Below are 18,103 nucleotides of genomic sequence, written 5' to 3' on the forward strand. Positions count from 1 at the left end.
CGTGAAAGCCATTGACCGGACTTTGCCAGCATTCCGATACCTGCATGAAAAATTCCCTCGACTCAGCGAAGCAAAGATTAAAGAGGGAGTTTTTGTGGGTCCTCAGATTCGAGAGCTTTTCAAAGATGACCGGTTCAACAACTTGCTGGAAGGTGACGCGAAACAAGCATGGAATGCTTTTCGCCTAGTTTCTACAAACTTCCTCGGAAATGTTAGGGCAGAAAACTATAAGGAACTAGTAGAAGACATGTTGATGAAGTATAAGAAACTTGGCTGCAATATGTCTCTAAAGATTCACTTCCTTCATTCCCATTTGGATTTCTTTCCTAGCAACTGTGGTATTGTTAGTGATGAACACGGCGAACGTTTTCATCAAGATATCGCAACAATGGAACAAAGATACCAGGGAAAATGGTCCACTACAATGCTGGCTGACTACTGCTGGACACTCCTCAGAGATGCTCCCGAACAGCTGTACAAGAGACAGGCGAAGAAATCTAAGATGTAGTCAATGACTTGATTTTTTATAGGTAGGCTATTACAGTTGACCTTTTACTATTGGAATGCATTTCGTTATGTAAACATTAATTTCTTGCAGATTACAAAAAAACTAGAGCCAATTTTGCAATTTGACTGTCATATTCGTGTTCAGCACATAAAAATTGATAAGAATTGACTAATTTTATTTCAGTAACATGACTTTTGTAAAAATTTGTTGTCCAGTGTAATATATTATACTTTTAGCAACAGACTTTATAATAATAACTAAATTTTATTTTGTAAAAATTAAGAACTTTGTGAAGGTCATTGTCCATTAGGAAAGTTTTGTTTGTGAAAATGTTATTTGTGAACTGAGGTCAAGTAGTGGACTATATAATCTTGTCACAGGAAATACTATTCATTCGTACTTAAGATCTAGCAGAATCACTATGCATTATAGTTGTGTCCGGTAGTTTATTTTGGGCTCTAGTTTATTTCTTCAAATTGTTCAAATCAGGCGAATTTTCTCTGGAAATGCAGAGTGCTCATCAAAAACATATTCTTGACATATATATTTACTGTGATTTATAATGAATTCAAACCTTGAGTTATATTATTGTATTTCTACAAAAGACTGTTGAACAACAACAAAATACAGGCCGCCACCGGCACATCAACACCTTCAACGTTGGACTTAATTTGGATTTCTATTAAAATTTATTCAGAACTTTAAATTATTAGGACTTGTGTCTGTAATTCTAGGATTAATTTATAATTTAATTCGAAATACCGTAAGTTCTCTTTTCATTTTCACTTGTATTCTAGGGAAATAAATTATTTGTTGAATTTTACAAAGCTTTTTGCTTTTCACTCTTTTATGTTACTTATTTTAAGAGAATAGACTCGTGACAGTATTATTTTGGTGTAGCATCAATATCGTCAAGAGAGTTTTTGTTAAAGGCAATCGACATAAACGAGTCTCTGATGCCCCCGATTTAACTGATTTCCGCCAGTTGTTTTTTCGCGACAGCGTCTCGCAGCTTCAGGACGATATCTTAGATGTCTACGTGAAACGTTCTAAATTTTCCAGTTTGAACTACAAAAATCACAAGCTTGCTCGGGTCAACGTCAAAAATAACCCTGCTAGTTTACTGAGCCAAATTGGCGTAGGTAGCAAACCTGCTTAGATCCGTATAAGCGCGGCACCCGGTCGCATAGATCTCACGTTCGTAAATATTAACATGCATTTCGTATACAATTAAGCGTACATTATTAGTGATAATGTAAAATCAGCAATTGCGCATGGTGCTGGTGAACGCTCAAGTGCACGCATCGTTTTAACGGTGAGACGTACATATATTGGACCATCCTACCTAATTTGCAACGGTAGAGTCGAATAATACAGTGGTTGTCGTCAAATTTATCGGGTTAAGTAATCAACAACTACAAGTGTGGTGCAAGAACGTGAGAATAAAAAAAGCAATACTTGTCAAGGCATTACCACGTATGTGACCCAATGAGTCCCAGGTCCTGTTGTCAAATCCATGTTAGCAATGCTGGTTTCTTTCGAGCGTGTGATCATAATGTGAGTGCCTTTGTCTCCGAGTTCATACCGAATAAAAACTCATAGGAAATGCTTGACTGACTTTGTCATTGTGAGTAAATCAAAGGTGGTCAACGGGGAGGCCGTTTGCCAGTCTTACCGGGTAGTCGAAGACCTCCGCATGAGTTTTTATATATCGCTATGTTAGGTAGTCAAAGACCTGTTCCTTTTTTATTCGTCTACCAAACGTTATGCGATCTGCATTCGTCTTTTACAGAGCCCTTCGGGATGCAGTTCTGACAGCCCTTAACACAGCCGATTTTGCATGAGTGGGATGCGTAGCTGATAACACCGTTGCGATGGCTGCGAGGAACGGAAATATTCTAACAGTCTTCTGCAGTTCGGTCAACTCTGACTTAGATAACTTTAATATCATAGGGGTGTTCTTGTTTTTGTTTGGCCGCAATAAGCTATCTTTAGGTCAGTCATACGAGAATAATTCCATTTAACTCCGTCGCAGAAAGCCTAAACTGATCTCGCAATCTTTTCGTATTGCGCTCTTCATTTTCGCAAGTTGCTTAAGACTAAGGTAAACTTTAGCTTCGTGATATGATCTTATTTTTTGAAAAAGTAACTAGTTCAATTACTATGTCAAGAATTTTCACAGGCACGCCAATGACTCTCATTTGTAACAGCCATCGGGAGCGGCACCCACATGTGCATGGAAGTATATGTCGACAACGCTCTTCCTGAAAAACTCAAGATGTTCCAATTAAAAGTAATAAATCGGATACAGTGTACGAAAAATCGTGCTTGGAAATCTGCAGATCCGTGTCAACGTTTTGATGCAGGTGCATATACTTCAACAGACTGTGATATGTAAGTGCAATTTGGCTGCTTGTGAAGCTAAGCAAACTTTCTTTTCTATGACCGTTGAACTCCAAAGAAACTTCAGATACTGATAAATCGTCACATATCATCTTGCTACGCTCTTAACCATTGCCTCTATTCGTATTATGAAACGTCACGAACACGTATTTTGGTGCACTAAGACCATGTTGGGTACTTATTTGCTATGGAGGCTGCTCCTGAATATTGATTGGCGGTTACCAGTCGTTGGTGTGCGCAAGAAGCAACAGCGATGACGTGGTTCCAGATTTCATAAACGACAACAAATGGTCTTCTGTGCTGAACGTACGAGTTGCCAAGGCATCCACATTTTTAATGTCGACAATCTGACCTTGCCAGTAGAACCTCTTGTACGCCAAATAGCATCATTGGCTCTTACGAGTTAGCATGACTACTTGTTTGGCTCCGAATACAATTTCGCGGAAATCACTGCAAAACCCAAATATATGAATGAGGAGGAACTCGCGCAAGTAGACCTCAATGAGCTTCTAGGAAGCTGCTGTCAAAGCTGAGGAGTTGAAAGTCGGGTTTGCGTTAATGATCATAACATGGTAAATCTATATCTTCAGCATCTGCATAGGTCTGTGGTATCCTAATTTTATACATGTCATGATCTGTATTATTGGATGTGTCGTGATAAACAACAACGTTGGGCTAGAAGATTTCTCATTATCATCACCGTATCTGTCGAGTTCAAGAATCGCCAAGGCAATGTCAACATTGTCGAGAATTGTTTCGATTTCCTTCCAGTCGATGGGATAATATACATTGTTGAACAACGCATTAATGACATTGTTAACAAATCTAACTGGGGTATTCATAGGGTAATTGCGATTATTGTCCTGTATAAGTTATCCTCCAGTTTCCAATAAAATCTTACATGAAAAGAAAAACAAACTTAGATGTGTTCTACATTGTTAATTATATTTTGAGTGATCAGGAACACTAGCCGGATATGAATAAATTTCTTCTGCTTCGATCTACCAACACAGACACTTCAGTATAAAACGCGGGATCAGATGTATCTTTGAAATGGGGCACTGTTTATAAATTATTGGTTTTGTCTAATATCTTTTGGGTGATTTCGCCGCTCACGTCCAGGCCCAGTTAACAATCGTAATCCGACTCCCATTGTTAACTTTTCAATCGCTGAAGAAGGCATACGTCGCTGAAAGGCGTCATTGATGATTTGCCAATAGAGCCGGCATTGATGCTATCGATCGAAGTGAAATTGGAATATTTGATGTGCTCGAGTCACTTATCCTCGTCGTCGACTTCCAATCGATTGAACCGCTTTATATGCAAGATTTTCAACCGATCCGCAGCAACTTTTTTATTTTTAATTTTAAATGTAATTGGTGTAGAGAAAGTCACATAAAATTTTGGTTTTGTAGATGGGATCGCTTTCATCAAGGTAGCTCTCGGGGCTGTGTTTGCAACGATACCCCATCATTGATTTAAAGTAAAACAGGAAGAACATCAGAATTTATCGTCATGCTTGTAATATACACCATCGATTTCTTAAGTTCATGCATCAACGTGCGAAACGTTCACAGTCCATGATGTCATTGGTGAGCAACCGCTGATAAATAAGCGTGGCTTCAGTGATAACTTCTGGTGCGCTGTTGCTTGCACGAACCGACATTACTAATGTTTACAACCGATCCAAAAGTTCATTTATATGTTGTTGGTCCAAGGACATACACTTAAATTTAACCGTGGAGCTTTTCGTTGTCATATAATCGTTGGTTGTCCTATGTTTGCGTGCAAGATCACCAAGACCTTTTCCAAGTGGAAGTGATTTCTGGGGGAGATCTTTCTCCTCGATTTGACACTTCTCCAAAAAACTAATCCCACATATTTTCTGTAAGTCTGTTTTAAGTATATTGGCTAAACTATTCCAGTGTGGCCCGAAATATTTTCCACTTAGGTGTTGATATACTTTTAACAAGCTGCTGAAGCGAGGCCCATATAGCATTACTATTCCCTGTTTTAGGACGTTTTGTCTACTCCAGGAGTACCCATTTGACCAAGATTGTATTGAGGTTATACCGGCTCATAGTTGAGACTCCAACATACAGTTGTTGTTTTTAATTCGCTGGCGTTATGTACCTTAGCAGAAAACCATACGACATTGTCAAAGGTCATCCGTAATGCTGGTTGTTTAAACTTTCAACTGTTTCCTTAGCTGTGATATGTATACGAGTAGCTGAATTTGCTGAAAACACCAATATGTCTCTTCAGCCTCCCCTTCTATATCCCCTAATATTAGCTGAATTTGTGCTAATTCTGCTGATGCAAGCCTGATCGGATCAAGTTGTTGTTGTTCCTGTCATTGTGGCAGAGGTTTCCGAGACTGTCTTTGCATGTTCCAGTTTCCGGTGTATTGGTGACAAAATATTTTATTGGTTTAATCAGTGGTGTCAGTGTTTGCTTTAATCCCTTTGCGAAAACTTCTCGTTCAGTTTGTCTCGACTGTAAAAAAAAATGTGACACTTTTGCGTCAGGCTATTACATTACGAATTAGTTCCTAGCTTTGGCGGGCAGCTTTGAAGCGTCGCTCGTCATGATCTGCTATAACTGTATATTTTTTTATTTATTTATAGACGATGAAATTGTCAAGTCCAGTCCGGCGCGATACTTACATTGTCCACTTGTCAAGTCGATCGTAAGGAAACTTTACGTCTCCTGGGTGACCTGCGTAAACATATTCCGAAACTCATCCCACGAGAGGTCGGTGGCACGCGTAATGTCATGAAATATCATTAACATTTTACAGTTGTCCGGAATCCTTTTTTATCGCATGTGCGAATCGCTGAATTACATAGATAATGTTTGTAGTCTTGCATATGCCACGGGAAAATATTCTCATAGGGCGCTCTTTGTGTTCAAGCATTGCGACGTCAACGACAATATTATCCAAACTCTGATGAAAGTCGTTAATGGTAGGAGCTTCATCGACTGTACAAAATAAATCAAAGCGAACGATTTTGCTTTTGGTGATAACCCAAATGCTTCCGTAAAATCAATGAGTTAGTAAAAACACGGATGATGGTCCACTGGGGATATAATTAAGTACAACCAATCCCACGTTCATTCTCTCAAAATCAGATTCAACGAGAGTTGAGTTTTCCCTGATCCAGCATGATCAAAAACCAACATACGAAGTTTGGAAACATGCCCCCGTACTTGGATAGTCTGGACTTTGCAATGTTGAATGTCACATGTGGTATAACACAATCGTGTCTTCATACTGCGGGCGATGCCGCATGAAAACTCGTATTGCAAATCCAATTTCAGTTCAAACACGAATGTCAGAGTCACGATCACTGAAACTTGTGCTCTATGTGGAGTAAAGACGTTCATGCTTGCGGGTCAGTGTACGCCAACGTGCTGATATAGATCTGGTCCATGACTGAAATGTTATCAATCATATACTAGAGCATACACCTCTGATATGGAAGGTCGCGGGTTCAAACCCCGGCCAAGTCATATCAAAGACTTATAAAAATGGTACTAACAGCTGCCTCGCAGTGTTAGGACTGGTCGGCCTGGTGTCAGGATTATGTAACTGGGTGGGACATCATGCTACATGCCTGAAGCATGTTGCCCCAGTGCAAGACATCACTATATAAATCGTAGTGATATGACTGAAAAGTTGTTAAAGTTACGTTAAACACCCAAATCACACACAATCCTATACTCTGCGAAATATTTGAGAGATGGGTCATCAAAGGAGGTATAATGTGAAAGGCTATACTTGGAAGCGGACAAAGTTTGGCCATAGAAGGTAAAATATGTTGATATAATAAACAAACGAATAAATATTAATAAGAAAAGACTAGTTTCCGAGTGCACATTTCCCTCAGTATACTGCAGTCCTTGTGGCTACTGGAAGCGGCCGCTGAAAAATGAGCAAAAGGCACTCATGGAATTGCCCGAACATTGTTGGTCAAACAAGCGTTGTGGCAAATTTACCTATGCGCGCCAAGACATATTTCCTTGGATCGTTTTTATTTCTTCCACATGATTGGGTACGCGAACGGACATACAAATGCGCGTTTATCATTGTAGATTTTGCTAGTAGATATAACGAAGCGGAACCGTTGACGTCCAAAGTTTCAGTAAGTGTCTCAGATATGCTTAAACTTATTAACATGGCCATGACTATTGCAGGTAAATCAGGGAAAATAATTTCGCACACGTGCGACAGTGAAATCTAGCTGATTTGCTAACCTTACATTTCTTTTTTCAATCTTTTATTTACTTGTTTAAAATGGAAAGATTCGAACGGTACCTGAGATGCAACAGAGAGAAATGCAGCGTAGTCTACGGCCTTAAATTACACCAATCAAGAGAGGCCCTAAATATTTAACAGAAAGACACGACGAAGAAAGGGAAAGGAAAGAAACCTCAAACTGCTGACACCGTCAGTGATGATGATATCAACAAAATGTTTGAACCCTCGTTATTGGGTCATAACACACCTTAAGTTATTAAATACTTTATGGTTTAACAATACGTTGAAGTTTGAGGGAAGGGGTAAAGAACACGGAAACGTCAAGTGGGGAGATTTCTCGTTAAAGCAAGATTGTAAACTTAATTTAGAATATTTACAGTCTAATTAGAGAAAGACGAAGACAAGGACAGGGGAGGACGTAAGAAAAACAAAACCTTTAGGAACCAAGAATGTACGCTAACCACATTTTCCAGACAGGCGTCCCTTATCTACAAATGCTATAAGAACAAACGTCCATTGAATTATGTGACCCTCACACTACATTCTACCTTGTTCCTGTAACTCGTAGGGATGCATCTTTGCCAAATGAGCAATGGTTTAACTCTCTCAACAACTACAGCAAACTTAGTAACAACCTTAATTGTGAAACCTGATTTCTACAAACTGTGTCAAACACGCCCCATCCGCCCCTAGTTAAATCAAACATGATCATGCAATCACAAATGATCATGCAATCACTCCTGCAATTACCAAACATAATTGTTCATTCATACGTCCACATTCTAGTCCACGTGATTTCCCTTTAACGTACCCTTGAGCTCGGCCTAGTAACAGCAATACTTGCAATATTTCCAGGATAGAATATATAAATTTACACGAAGTCATGAAGTGAAAGCTTCTAAAATGGTTATCAGCCGGTAGTGGGTTTGAGGGGTCTCTCATGAACTGTACCATGTGGTGATTGTACTGCCAATATCATTTACAATACCGGCATGTCAAAAACAGTTTCACATCTCCCAAAGACATTGGGAATTATATTTGATAGAGCCACAGATTTATAATTATCCAAAGCATATCAATCGTTCGGCATGTAAGTCTTTGTTAGAGTCGTATACCCAGTATCGTATAACTGGCTACCATAAAACTTTTCCAAATTAGAACTGACGAAAGTTAAAAAGTTATCCTTATAAAAATATTAATTACTTATTGTGTATTTTATATACGTCAATTAAATGTGATATTTACACGATCAAATGTGTTGCTATTTTCTCATGCGTAGAACTTGTGTTTTTTTGACTCGGCATGTCAGATCAATGCCCTCATAAACATATTTGTTTTATTGCGCTATGGTTACAAAACAAACAGCACATGGCTCGATACGCTTTAATGCTTACAATACGAAATAATTATAACTATTTAATCGTTTTGTTGTTTTTGTGTGTTTCTGTTGTAAGAACAGCATGTATAGTTAGATTCTACTGAGATAATTGTATACATTTTCATAAAACATTATAAGGGGACGTCCATTAATTATGTCAACAATTTTTAGGCAATTTTTTACACCCCACCCCACCCCCCTTGTCAACAACTGTCAAACTTTCAGTGACCCCTCAATGCTATTCCCCCACCCCCACCCCACAAACTAACAATATGTTATACGGCTGGCTTTTATGCTAAAAATAGAATTATGGAAATTAAAAGGTCTACAAATAAATTTTAATACATTTTTTTTTTACTTGTTTAACAGATTTCAAATTGACTATAACACTTTGAATTCATGAAAAAATCGAGAGTTTATATTCTAGCTTCTATCATCTTCCCATGGGGAAGCCAAATGTTCCTCAATTGTTATAATAGGCATAGTGGCTGATTCATTAATTTCTTGTGGAACCGATACACCCGACAAGTCAACATCATCTTCATCTAACCATTCTGCGCTTAAAATCTCTTCACGAGCAACAATTGCCATCAGCTCTCTCTGTCTTTTGGCAGCCACTCATATTGGCCGAATTCTTTGCAGTTGAGGAGCATGTGGTAATTGCCTAGGCCCAAGATCGCGTTGTCGGTGCTGTTGAATATGCTTCTTCAACATGACTCGTGAAGCAAAATAGAGGTGACATATTTTGCAGATCCGTTCAAGCAACGGCAACTGAATGGAAGGACAATATAGATCATATGGAAGAATTTTGAATGCCTTTGCCGATCGAGGTAGCATGTTATCAACTTTCAAAGACTGATTGAAGAAAAGAGATGGAAATCTATGCAAGTCGCTCTCAGATGCATCTGGTGCTTTAAGGCCTGTCTACAGTCTACAATCTACATTGAATAAAAACAAAATATGATGATGCAAGACTATGACTTCCTTGGCAAGAGCTCAACCGGTTTAGGATTAAACTGGTGGGCTGCTGACAGGCGAGCGTGTGCCATACCAACGCACCGACTAATTTCCTATTTTTCGATTTATCAAATTTATTGTAAAAAATAACATTGTTGACGTCAATTTATCTTGAACTCCCCCCTTCCCCATGTCAACAATTGTCAAACTTCTTCAAACCCCTTCCCCCTATTTTGTTGGCATAATTAATGGACGACCCCTAAGACCAAATGACCTATATAAAATGAGGAAATAATATTACCTGATTGATACTGTCAATTGAATGTTCTAATCTAACGGTTATTTTAATTTGCATCGAAAAAGTGGGTAAGAAAAATATTATATATTGAGGCTTGCACCGAGACAAGGAAATTTCAGTCTCATGGTTACATTATTTGTCTCCAATCTGCAGTCCAACCACTCAATAAAGCATTTGAGCGAGAAAAATTGTATGTCATTTCCGCGGATGTAGAACTACCACCAATGTTTGTTTTAATGCGCAAGCGCATCAGTCGTAAGTTGATGTACAATTGCGTGGTGTCCGTATGAATGAGCAGTAATTCCGTCAGGAAACATCCTTCGCATGGTATCATGCGGAGACAAGCAAATGTTGGTTCAACGATATACACTGATGCGAGGTTTCTATGATCGGATCAGAATATATCTGCGTGCGAATTCTTGTTGCTTAAGCAAACGTTCTATATGCATGTCGTGTTTGACATCTTTTTCAACAACAACCCAGCGAACTCCTTTCGCAGTCTAACATATTTGTCGACTGGCCTTCCATCACATTCGTCTTTGAATTTTCCCACGACTTTCTTGTGGGTATTGCTTTACAATAGATCATTTTTCGGATACTCGCTGGTATCAAATTCATTTACCAAACTTGGCTCAGCCATATGCGCGTACGCATACATCATCGATGTGCATGAAAAGCGAATTTGTATCCGTATAGAACATCTTTATGACGTCAGTGTATCGTGGTTTTATCTTATTATAATAGAATTCATATATCAAAAGCTTTGACAAGTCTAAGACAGATGGGTCAGCACAGACTGGATGACCAGCTTCATCTTGGCTTTCTTGCTGTGGACGGCTAACAGTCCGCCGCCAAAAAATTGGCGTGACTGAAATGCTGGGTCAGCAATTAATCGATTGAATTTGTTTTGCTCACTGATATCGGCAATAACCACTGATCAGTAATATAATCGTACACTAACTCGTACATCACACTTTCTTGCAAAAATCATATAATGACTTTAAAAAATTTGTCTCAAAAGACTGACCAAGTTTACATAGAACTTCCTAAATAAATTAATTTATCAATCAGCTCCGGATACGTTTGTAAAAAAAAAGAAGAGCCTCTCTGACAAATGTGTTTGATGCAATTAAACGAAACAACGATCTAATCGTTCTTGGAACCTTACTCAGACTCCATTGTTCGGAAAATCTTATCCCCAAGTTGTATATACTCATAACTTTTTCAAATACTATACACATCAATGTGTAAATATTTCACCATTACATACGAGAGAGAGAGAGAGAGAGAGAGAGAGAGAGAGCATTCCATTAAGTATGCTGTACTTGTATATCAAACGGCGCGATCATGGCCATGTCGACCGGCACCGCGGGGAAAATGGTCTGGCATTCATTTAAGATGTGGTAATAAGTCAAACTTTGTGTTGGCATAAAAGGTCGAATGCCTGAGCTAAACACTGGACCAAATTTATTACGCTATGCGAAGTGTATTTTGAAATATCAGCGTTGATTCTTAAATAGGTCGAGCAAAAATGGAGAGTTTCCTCTGCTGTATAGTATTATAAAATACATTCTTGACTTACAGGTAAATTGTAAAACCTGTGGATGAACGTGAAGGTTTCGCGATAAAACCCCACAAAAGATATTGATTGGGAAACACACACACACACGCACACAAACACACACATACACACACACACACACACACACACACACACACACACACACACGCACGCACGCGGAGAAGCAGAACTTTATATTTCGCCTGACCGGTGTACAGCTCATTGCCTATCAATCTGTCTCATGTCTGTCATACCTCTAATTTGACGGAACCTGGCAGACCGTCTCTGTAATCTCTCTTTAGTCTCAAAGTTGTGCTGTGTTTACCAAAATATTTCTGTATCATTATCGTTTATCAGGGGCCGAGTAGTCTAAAGCGCTCACCGTTCCAGATCACTGCCATCTCACCTCTGTCTGCATGGGTTTGAGTCTCAGGCTTGGCTAACGTGGCTACGTGAGAAAGCTTGCCAGTAGCTTCTCGTGGGTCGGTGGTTCTTCCCAGGGTTTTCCCTCCACCAGTTATACTGGCCGCCATGTATAACCTATCTTGTACTGAAAAATGATGTTAAACCCTACAACAACAGCAACAACAAATCATCGTTATCCGCTCCACACGACTTCATGTTCGTAAATTTATACAAGTTTACACACTTTTTAAAATTTCTCTTTCGTCACAAAGTTACCAGAGTGAAACGAAATTTAAAAAAAAATAATGTTATCCTTCTTGTCGCTCTTTGTTCTGATTTGCAATTTCTTATGTAAGGTCGTTATTCATAGTGTTTCTCTCTTTGACATCTCACTTTATATCAAACAACAGCCTCGCCTGGTAGAACAAAGCTGACTTACCTATTTTTGAGCTGGCGTCACCCTGCTTTGATGTCTCTTCACCTTGACAAACGTCCTAGAAAAATAATAATGAGCAACAGACTGTGTATAAACGGACGAACTAATTTTAAATGTATCAACAAATTTGGAATTTATAAATAAATACTAAATAAATAACGGACTTTAACATCTTTGACGGAGTCTTTTTCAAAGACAAATATAAAACAGAGACAAGGCAAACGAAAAACACAAAACGGTTGAGGTTACACAATTTTACATGACTTTTTATAAAGGAATAAAAGCTTGAAATGTCTTATGTTTCAACTAGTTGGCTACAACTTGATGCTGATATTAAAAATATTTTATATTGACCTAGTTTTTTAGAAATGTCAATTTGCGTAACTGCGAATGAATACCCTGAATTTTTAATTGTTTTAGTAGTAATTATAAGTAATTGGGTGACTAATAAGCGTATTAAAAATAATTTAAATGACAATGTGCCGGCTGAAAAATGATGATGATTTTATTTGTGCCTGACTGTCTTTTTTCTATTCATTTTTGGTTTAAACCGCTTGGTTTCAATATTCTAAGGGGAAGTATCCAGTAACATTCCTTTTCTTTCCTGGTTTCGAACTCCACTTGGGGTTGTGAGCAATTGCAATAAATGTTACATCACTGAATGTATGGCCACGAGAAGAGAAGTGTTCTGCAACTGGACTCCTGTACAGCTTCTCTGTAATCAAATCAGATCTGTAACGATTGATCTTTTTGTGCAACTTTTCAGTTTCTCTGACGTACTGAAGACTATACATCTTGCATGTGATGAGATAAATTATATTATGTTTTGTATGTTCAGTTTTTCGCTAGTCGCTGTGTTAGAAAATGTGCTGGTCTCCATCATATGTTGAAAGGTTTTGCGCCTTTGATTGCCACAAGGACCAGATTTGCAAAGTTGGTCTTGGTATGTCTTTGACGTTAGCTTTGCCCTGACTAGGATGTCTTTGAGGTTTTTGTTCTCCAGTAGGCTACTACTGATTTATTGGAGAGGACTAACTTTAGCGCGTAACACTATTCCACGATGGGCCAGTGCTTCCTGGTGATTTTTACCTACTTTGGGGTGGTCTTGATAATAGGTCAGGATAAATGATATCCAACCCTTTCCTTCTCTCTATATTTGAAAAGCTCAATACGGTTTGTGTAGCCCTTTGGGTTTCCTCCGCATATGGGATGTTCCATGACCAGTGTTTTGGATGATAACTGGTTGGGAGAAGATACTGGTGTTTATCAGTTGGTATATCTATATGGAGTTTGTTTTTTTACCAGAGAGGTTGTTGTGTCAAAAAAAAAACGTGGTTTGAGTTGGAGACTTCTGCTGTAAATTGTACTGAAGGGTGGAAGTTGTTTGCCTTTGATACGAAATCATCCAAATTTTCTCTTCCATGATACCACTTCATTTCTATATCATCGGTGAAGCGTACCCAGTGGTATGATATTAGTTCCACCGATGATAAAAGTAAAAAATACTCTTCAGTGTCCTTTTGCAGCTTACCTCTGCCGTATGTCTTTGGGCGGAAACAGATACACAAACCCTTTGATAAAAGTTTTATTTCTGTCTCCGTAGGTTCTACCTTTGAGATATTGACAAATGTGTTAGTAACAGTTGGGTGAATTTCTGCTGTGGAGTGCTTATGATTCTTTCTTTTTACGGCGATTTTTCTTCTTACATTTGTTTTTAGGAGCAGTTTCGTAACTGAGGTTTCTTCAGGACTGTGATTTGGTTGCAGATTGTGACTTTTAAAGCTTCTTCCTCTGCCCTTTTTTTATAGCCTTTTGCTGATCCTTGTTTAATTTTGGGTAGAACGTTTGTAATTATTCCTGCGTGGAAACTGAAGATAAGTGCTGATTTGGTTCTTCGGTGGTTGCTGATTTGACTAGAGAATGATTGGTTAAGTTTTCCCAAAGTAGGGCTGTGAGTTTCACGGAAGCATCGTGAGCTATTTTACTCCATGGTGTATTGAATCGACTCCATGCCGGAGTTTCGAAACTAGGAAAAAAAGGAGTCTTACCGGATACGCCGCCTTAGAATATTGAAAAAAAGCGGTTTAAACCAAGAAGACTAGAAAAAGACAGCAACACACAAATGAAATCATGATCTTTTTGCAGCCGGCTTATTTTCATTTAAATAATTTCTCAATTTGTTTAATTACTACTAAAACAATTAATTATTCGGAATGTAATTTGCGGTTACGCAAAAATGTAGAAAAGAAAAACACGTGTACATATGGCTAATCGATTTCAAGTTCAATATAAAATATTTGTCAGTATCAGCATAAAATTGAAACCAACTAGATGAAACAAAATTTCAAGTTTTCATTCCTGTAGAAAAGTCCCAACAAAATTTTGTAACCTTAAATCTTTTCCTGCTTTATGTTGTTTATCTTGTCGCTGTTTTGTATTTGCCTTTGAAAAATATCATTTAGAGTCAAAAACGCTTAGGAATGTCATTCGCCATATGATTTGTATTCTTGAAGTCATCATTTGCATTCAGCTTAAGTGACAAAACACACATGCCTTTTGAGTGGTTGAGTTAAGTATAGCAAGGAAGTAATCAAATCAGTCGTAGAAATTGTACTGGGTAGTGTGTAAATATACGCAATAAATAAAACAAAGAATAAAATAAATAAATTGGGATCTGATATTTTGTATTCAGTTATTGATCACACTGATGCAAAAGCAATGGAGGTTTTTTTTTAATAAAATGTACACATTTACCAGATGACAGAATGTAATGTATGGATTAGTAAGATTGATTAAAGTGTACAGCAAAATTTAAGGTATCCGTGAAAATGTTCAAACGAGAATGATTTAGTTTAATTTCATTAAAAAACTGAAAAATGAGATACATTTTATTATTGTTTAATCCAGCTCATGCATAAAGAAATGGCATTAATTAAAAACACTCATGATATGAGAAAAACTCAGTTCTCATTCATTCATAACATGATATCACGGAGAGTAAAGACAACATATTCTAACAACTATAATTGCATATACATTATCAAAAATGTATACAACGATATATATCACTTGTGGTAATAAAATAAATTTGTTTTTGGTAAAAATCAGTAATACCCTAAACGTCAAATACTGAATGTCATTCATACATTTAAATTTGCGGAATGTAATTTTGCAATTTTATTGTTGTGCTTTTGTTTTTTGTCTTGTTAAACTAAATCTAAACATGAAAGCAAACTATTAGAAAAACATTATAAGTGCTAAATTAACATTTCGAATTTAATCTAATGTTCTCTTCTTTATTTCAGAATATTTATTTTTAAATTATATTCCTTTAAATAACGCCATGAAATACATATTAAAAATAATTATTTAATTATAATGACAACCCCGGATGGCTAGTATGCTTATTGTTGTTTTGTTATCTGTCCTTAAAAAATTGACATCACAAAATAAACTTAAGCAGTAAGCGATTAACCTACCGCATTCTGCCTTGCTGCTCCTTTTGCAGATCCCGTTCCATGCCTTAATCTGCGGATCGGCTTTCCATCGTCCACTCGGACGTTTGTTGTTTTCGGACTTATCTTGTTATCTGGGCCCATTCTGAAAACTACGCCATAGTTGCCGGGTAGACAATGCATAGTTACATGTGCAACTGTTTACGTCACAATCATAACCTTTGAATTCACATTACGTCAAGTATTTCCGCTTCCGGGTCAGTTAAAGGAACTACATGTGGATATTGTTGACTGTTTTAGTGTCTGTAAAGTCCAGCACATTTTTTGATGATGTTATCAGGGGTTGTGCATATTCGCTCATTGCAGTGGGTTGTACCTGCAGCAATTATGATGGGTTCAGCGCCTTGTTTTTTCAGTTTATGGAGTGCATGGCGTATAATTTCAGCCATTCTTCCAAGACGAGTGTATGCCAAAGGTGACGACCTCATGTTCTCTGTTTACATGCGGCTCGTCTTATTCTTTTTCCATACTTACGCAAGAGTCAAGGTTTGTGTATATCTTATCAGTCGTGAATGTCACCTTCTACTCGCTTAAAGTCGGATCGAATTGCAAACTGAAATAGACATATATCTGAATGTGCATTATAAGACGGCAGCTCAGGGTCCATGTTGTTTGCAAATGGACGAGACTTATAGTACAAGTCACACGGGTCATGTCGGCATTCAACACCGGTTATTTCAGTAATGGGTGTCATTTTTTAGAATTTGATTCTTCAGACCTTTAAGTGGCAAGTATTCACTTCATTTGGATTCATATATATTTATATTCCTTTCGAAGGTCATTATTTAGATGCCCCGAGAGGTGAATACGGCAAAATCAATGTTTAAGCATGTAGACAGTTTTGGATAAAATGAACCTAAAGGTGTGATCCAGCACAATGCTGAGTGTCCAGCAAGGCAGCTGTTTAAGTACCATTTTTTAAAAAGTCCTTGATATGAATTGGTGGGGTTGCGAACCTGTGACCCCTCTGATCCGAGGCGGATGCTCTAACCACAAGGCCACGGGAGTGGTCTAATCTGGATTGAATGTCGCATCCTGTGATGTCACAATGAAAGCTATGCATATTGATAAGCAAATTTGTACTGCCCTGAATTGTGAGGATTCCATTAGATGCACTCTTATTTTAACCCAAGTTTAGTACATGGCCACCATTGTAAAATTCCATAGCAATAGATAATTTTCATATGGAAGTTTCATGGTGACAGTTAAGGTACAGATCGGGTCTCCGAGTGGTTTAAAGCGCTCTCCGTCACGGATCACTACCATCTCACCTGTCTTCGTGGGTTCGAGTCTCGGGCTCGGCCAATGTGGATATGTGAGAAAGCCTGCCAGTAGCTTCTTGTGGGTTGGTGGTTCTTCCCAGGGTTCTTCCTCCACCAATTATACTGGCCACCATGTGTAGTCTATCTTGTGCTGAAAAATGGTGTTAAACCCTACAATAATAACAACAACAAGGTACAGATCATTCAATAATCCGGACTTAATAGACTTTGGTTAAAGAAAATTAGTATTAAATTTTAAAAGGACAATTTATATTTAATTTAAAATGAGTAAGTGAACATACATGACCAAGAGGTCTTGCTAAGATTTAAAAACTAGGAGTCCAGGACTCCCATTTTCGTCAAGATGTGAGTACCACCAGCAAATGTTGCAGTCCCCTCCCAAAAATTACGCAAACTAGAACTATTTTTTGCAACTGAGTTTAATTTCTATTCTTTATAACACTGTCTTAGCTCTTGACAGAGTGAGCCTGAATTTTGTCAATCCAAAGAATGTCTTATTCCAAGCACTAAGCTAGGCATTGCCCACTTACACTTAACTACTGTCCCATCCTAACTATCAGTTCTAGCAACTTTACTACTCTTTGGAATCTCATTACAATCTTTGTCAGTTTGCCATTTAACCCCAAAATACTTTTCCAAATTTGCGAGTGGTATTTTATCTAAGTCTCAACATGTCTTGATTCCAAGGTCACGTGCACTGCTTATTCCACTACACTCGGAAATTAGCACAATAATGAAATCTAAAGTTGTTTATTGGATGTACTCTTATAAATGACCACATATGCATCTCTGGGTCTATTGGCCTCTGAATTCAATCAATGTAAATATCAGTACATTTTCCCACCCAGTTGCAGTCAAAGCCTTTGACCTCTTTGCCCAGCTATTGTATCATGTTCTTTTCATGTACTCTTATAATGGCAACATGTACATCAGAAGGTATTTCAGCCACTGAATTCTGTCATTGTCAATATCAGCACAGCTAATTGATCAATACATTTTCCCACTAAGCAGGTGTACAGAGGACTCCCACCTAAATGATTTTCTCTGTCCCAGAAAAACAATTGGTGTCCATATTCGTGTAATTAGACATTTCCGAGG

The 18,103-nt window shown here is 38.0% G+C and overlaps 2 protein-coding genes across 2 annotated transcripts in view; one reads left to right on the forward strand and one right to left on the reverse strand.

The window, feature by feature from the left end:
- Positions 1 to 15,861, reverse strand: part of LOC149807725 (uncharacterized) — a 42,802-nt gene extending 26,941 nt beyond the window's left edge. Inside the window, exons 1-2 of the mRNA XM_089969853.1 lie at positions 15,687 to 15,861; positions 12,211 to 12,265 (exon numbers count right to left, since the gene is read on the reverse strand). Of these exons, the coding sequence (XP_089825979.1) occupies positions 12,211 to 12,265; positions 15,687 to 15,845 (214 nt within the window). The 5' untranslated portion in view covers positions 15,846 to 15,861. The remainder of the gene's footprint in view (positions 1 to 12,210; positions 12,266 to 15,686) is intronic.
- Positions 15,862 to 15,929: 68 nt separating this feature from the next.
- LOC149807726 (1-acyl-sn-glycerol-3-phosphate acyltransferase epsilon-like) overlaps positions 15,930 to 18,103 on the forward strand; it is a 42,649-nt gene continuing 40,475 nt past the window's right edge. Inside the window, exon 1 of the mRNA XM_089969866.1 lies at positions 15,930 to 16,208. Within this exon, the coding sequence (XP_089825992.1) occupies positions 15,990 to 16,208 (219 nt within the window). The 5' untranslated portion in view covers positions 15,930 to 15,989. The remainder of the gene's footprint in view (positions 16,209 to 18,103) is intronic.

This window comes from Sinohyriopsis cumingii, chromosome 1, assembly GCF_028554795.1.
Source record: "Sinohyriopsis cumingii isolate HCF-2022 chromosome 1, ASM2855479v2, whole genome shotgun sequence".
Taxonomy (NCBI): Eukaryota; Metazoa; Mollusca; class Bivalvia; order Unionida; family Unionidae; genus Sinohyriopsis; species Sinohyriopsis cumingii.